This window comes from Buceros rhinoceros, unplaced genomic scaffold, assembly GCF_000710305.1.
Source record: "Buceros rhinoceros silvestris isolate BGI_N320 unplaced genomic scaffold, ASM71030v1 scaffold16581, whole genome shotgun sequence".
In the NCBI taxonomy this organism is placed as follows: domain Eukaryota; kingdom Metazoa; phylum Chordata; class Aves; order Bucerotiformes; family Bucerotidae; genus Buceros; species Buceros rhinoceros.
This window is the reverse complement of record NW_010393816.1, coordinates 2,896-4,503: the sequence shown is the minus strand read 5'-3', so window position 1 is coordinate 4,503 and position 1,608 is coordinate 2,896. Positions and strand designations below refer to the sequence as shown.

The window sequence follows — 1,608 nt, the reverse complement described above, 5'->3', positions numbered from 1 at the left end:
GGGAGCTGCCGAATCGCGCCAGCCTGGCTGGTGGTGCCAGCAGCGCCGGGGCTGACACCGCGAGGGAGGAGAGTTGTGCTCCTGGCCAAGAGGAAAAGCACCGTCCACTCCAGGGCCTCCTGCCCTCTCCCGAGCTGGGGAGGGACACTGGGAGAACTGGAGGAAGGGGCAGAAACCCCCTGCCCGTCCCTCTGACTAGTTGCGTTGGCTGGGCAGCTCCTGGGAGATGAATTTCCGAAGGCGCTCGAGGTACTGGCTGTAGAGTTCAATGTCATTGTGCCCGGCCCCGTCCACCCACAGCGGCTCCACAGCCTTGGGGCAGCGTTCAAAGAGCGCCAGGCCGTGGGAGAAGTCGATGACTTCATCCTCCGTGCCGTGGATGATGAGGACGGGTGAGGTGATTTTGGAGATCTTCTCGATGCTGCCAGAGGAGGCGGGTGGGGAAGAGACAAGAGCGGGGGGTCAGGACAGGGATCAAGGCACTCCTGCTCCCTCTGCCCCCCAAAACACATCCCCCGGGGGAGAGGAACCGGGAAATGCTCTTTGATCGCAGCAGAGCATGGGGACACGGGGCTTCAGCCAAGGATGAGGCAAGATCACGCCAGGCGTGACAGACGAGGAGCAGCCAGCAGTGACAACAGCCCCACGGGACCTCAGCCGGGCCGAGGGAAACCGCAGCAGGACGGACGAGCACGGGCCCTGTCTGCGCGGGCTCCGAGGAGCGGAAGCTCGGCTATTCTCAGCACGGCTGTTCCCAGCACGGCCCCAAAGGCCACACGAGGCCACCGAGATGCAGAGCACGGGCTGGTGGCTCCCAGCCACTGCTTCCGGCGTTGGAAGGGAGAGGTGAAACAAGATCCTGTCCTGCCTCAGCGCTGCCCCCAGTGCTGCCCCTGCCTGCAGCGGGGGAAAAAAGCCCAAGAAATTACCCTTGGGGGAGAGGGGGGTCCCAGGGACCCTGGGGCTTGTGATAGCTGGCAAGGGGCTGCTGGCACCAGCCAAAGTTGTCAGGCAAAGACCCTGGGACAGGATGGCCAGGAGGTGATGCCAGCAGGGGATGAGGGGTGCACATGTGGCGCAGCCCTCGGGAAGGGGCATGGTGACCTCAGGGAGGGTTATAACCCCCCGGAGGGGAGCAAACACAAGGCAAGAGGATGCCAACGGGTGTGTTTGAGCCTGTCATGGGAAACGGGTCCATGGTTTCCACCAGAACCCCTTTGCATGGCCCCTCCAGAGCCGACCCCGTCCCGCCTCCTCAGGCCACTCACTTGGGGAAGGCATCGAACCAGTAGGTCTTCTTGGTCTCAGGGAAGGCGACTCTCATGCCGGAAGTGAGCGGGGAGTGAAGCACAATGGCAGCGCACTCGTAGCGGGAGGCCAGATCAACCGTGGGCACCGTCCCGATGCTCTGCCCGTATAAAATGATGTTCTCCGGGCTGATCCCGTACCTGGGAGAGGAGTGGGCAGGTCAGCACCCAGCACCAGCATCACATTGCCAGGAGATACAGCCCAGGGGGCCACCCTGCTCTGGCCACAGCACCCTGCGAGGCTCTCTGGGCTGGGGTGGGTGGCTCTGTCCCCGTTGTCTTCGTCCAGCTCCTCAAGACT

At 63.6% G+C, this 1,608-nt stretch overlaps 1 protein-coding gene across 1 annotated transcript in view; it reads right to left on the bottom strand.

The window, feature by feature from the left end:
* Positions 1-134: 134 nt before the first annotated feature.
* Positions 135-1,608, bottom strand: part of LOC104501239 (alpha/beta hydrolase domain-containing protein 17A) — a gene marked incomplete at its 5' end in the record, with an annotated part of 2,211 nt that continues 737 nt past the window's right edge. The window contains 2 exons of the mRNA XM_010145017.1: positions 135-421; positions 1,269-1,448. Of these exons, the coding sequence (XP_010143319.1) occupies positions 196-421; positions 1,269-1,448 (406 nt within the window). The remainder of the gene's footprint in view (positions 422-1,268; positions 1,449-1,608) is intronic.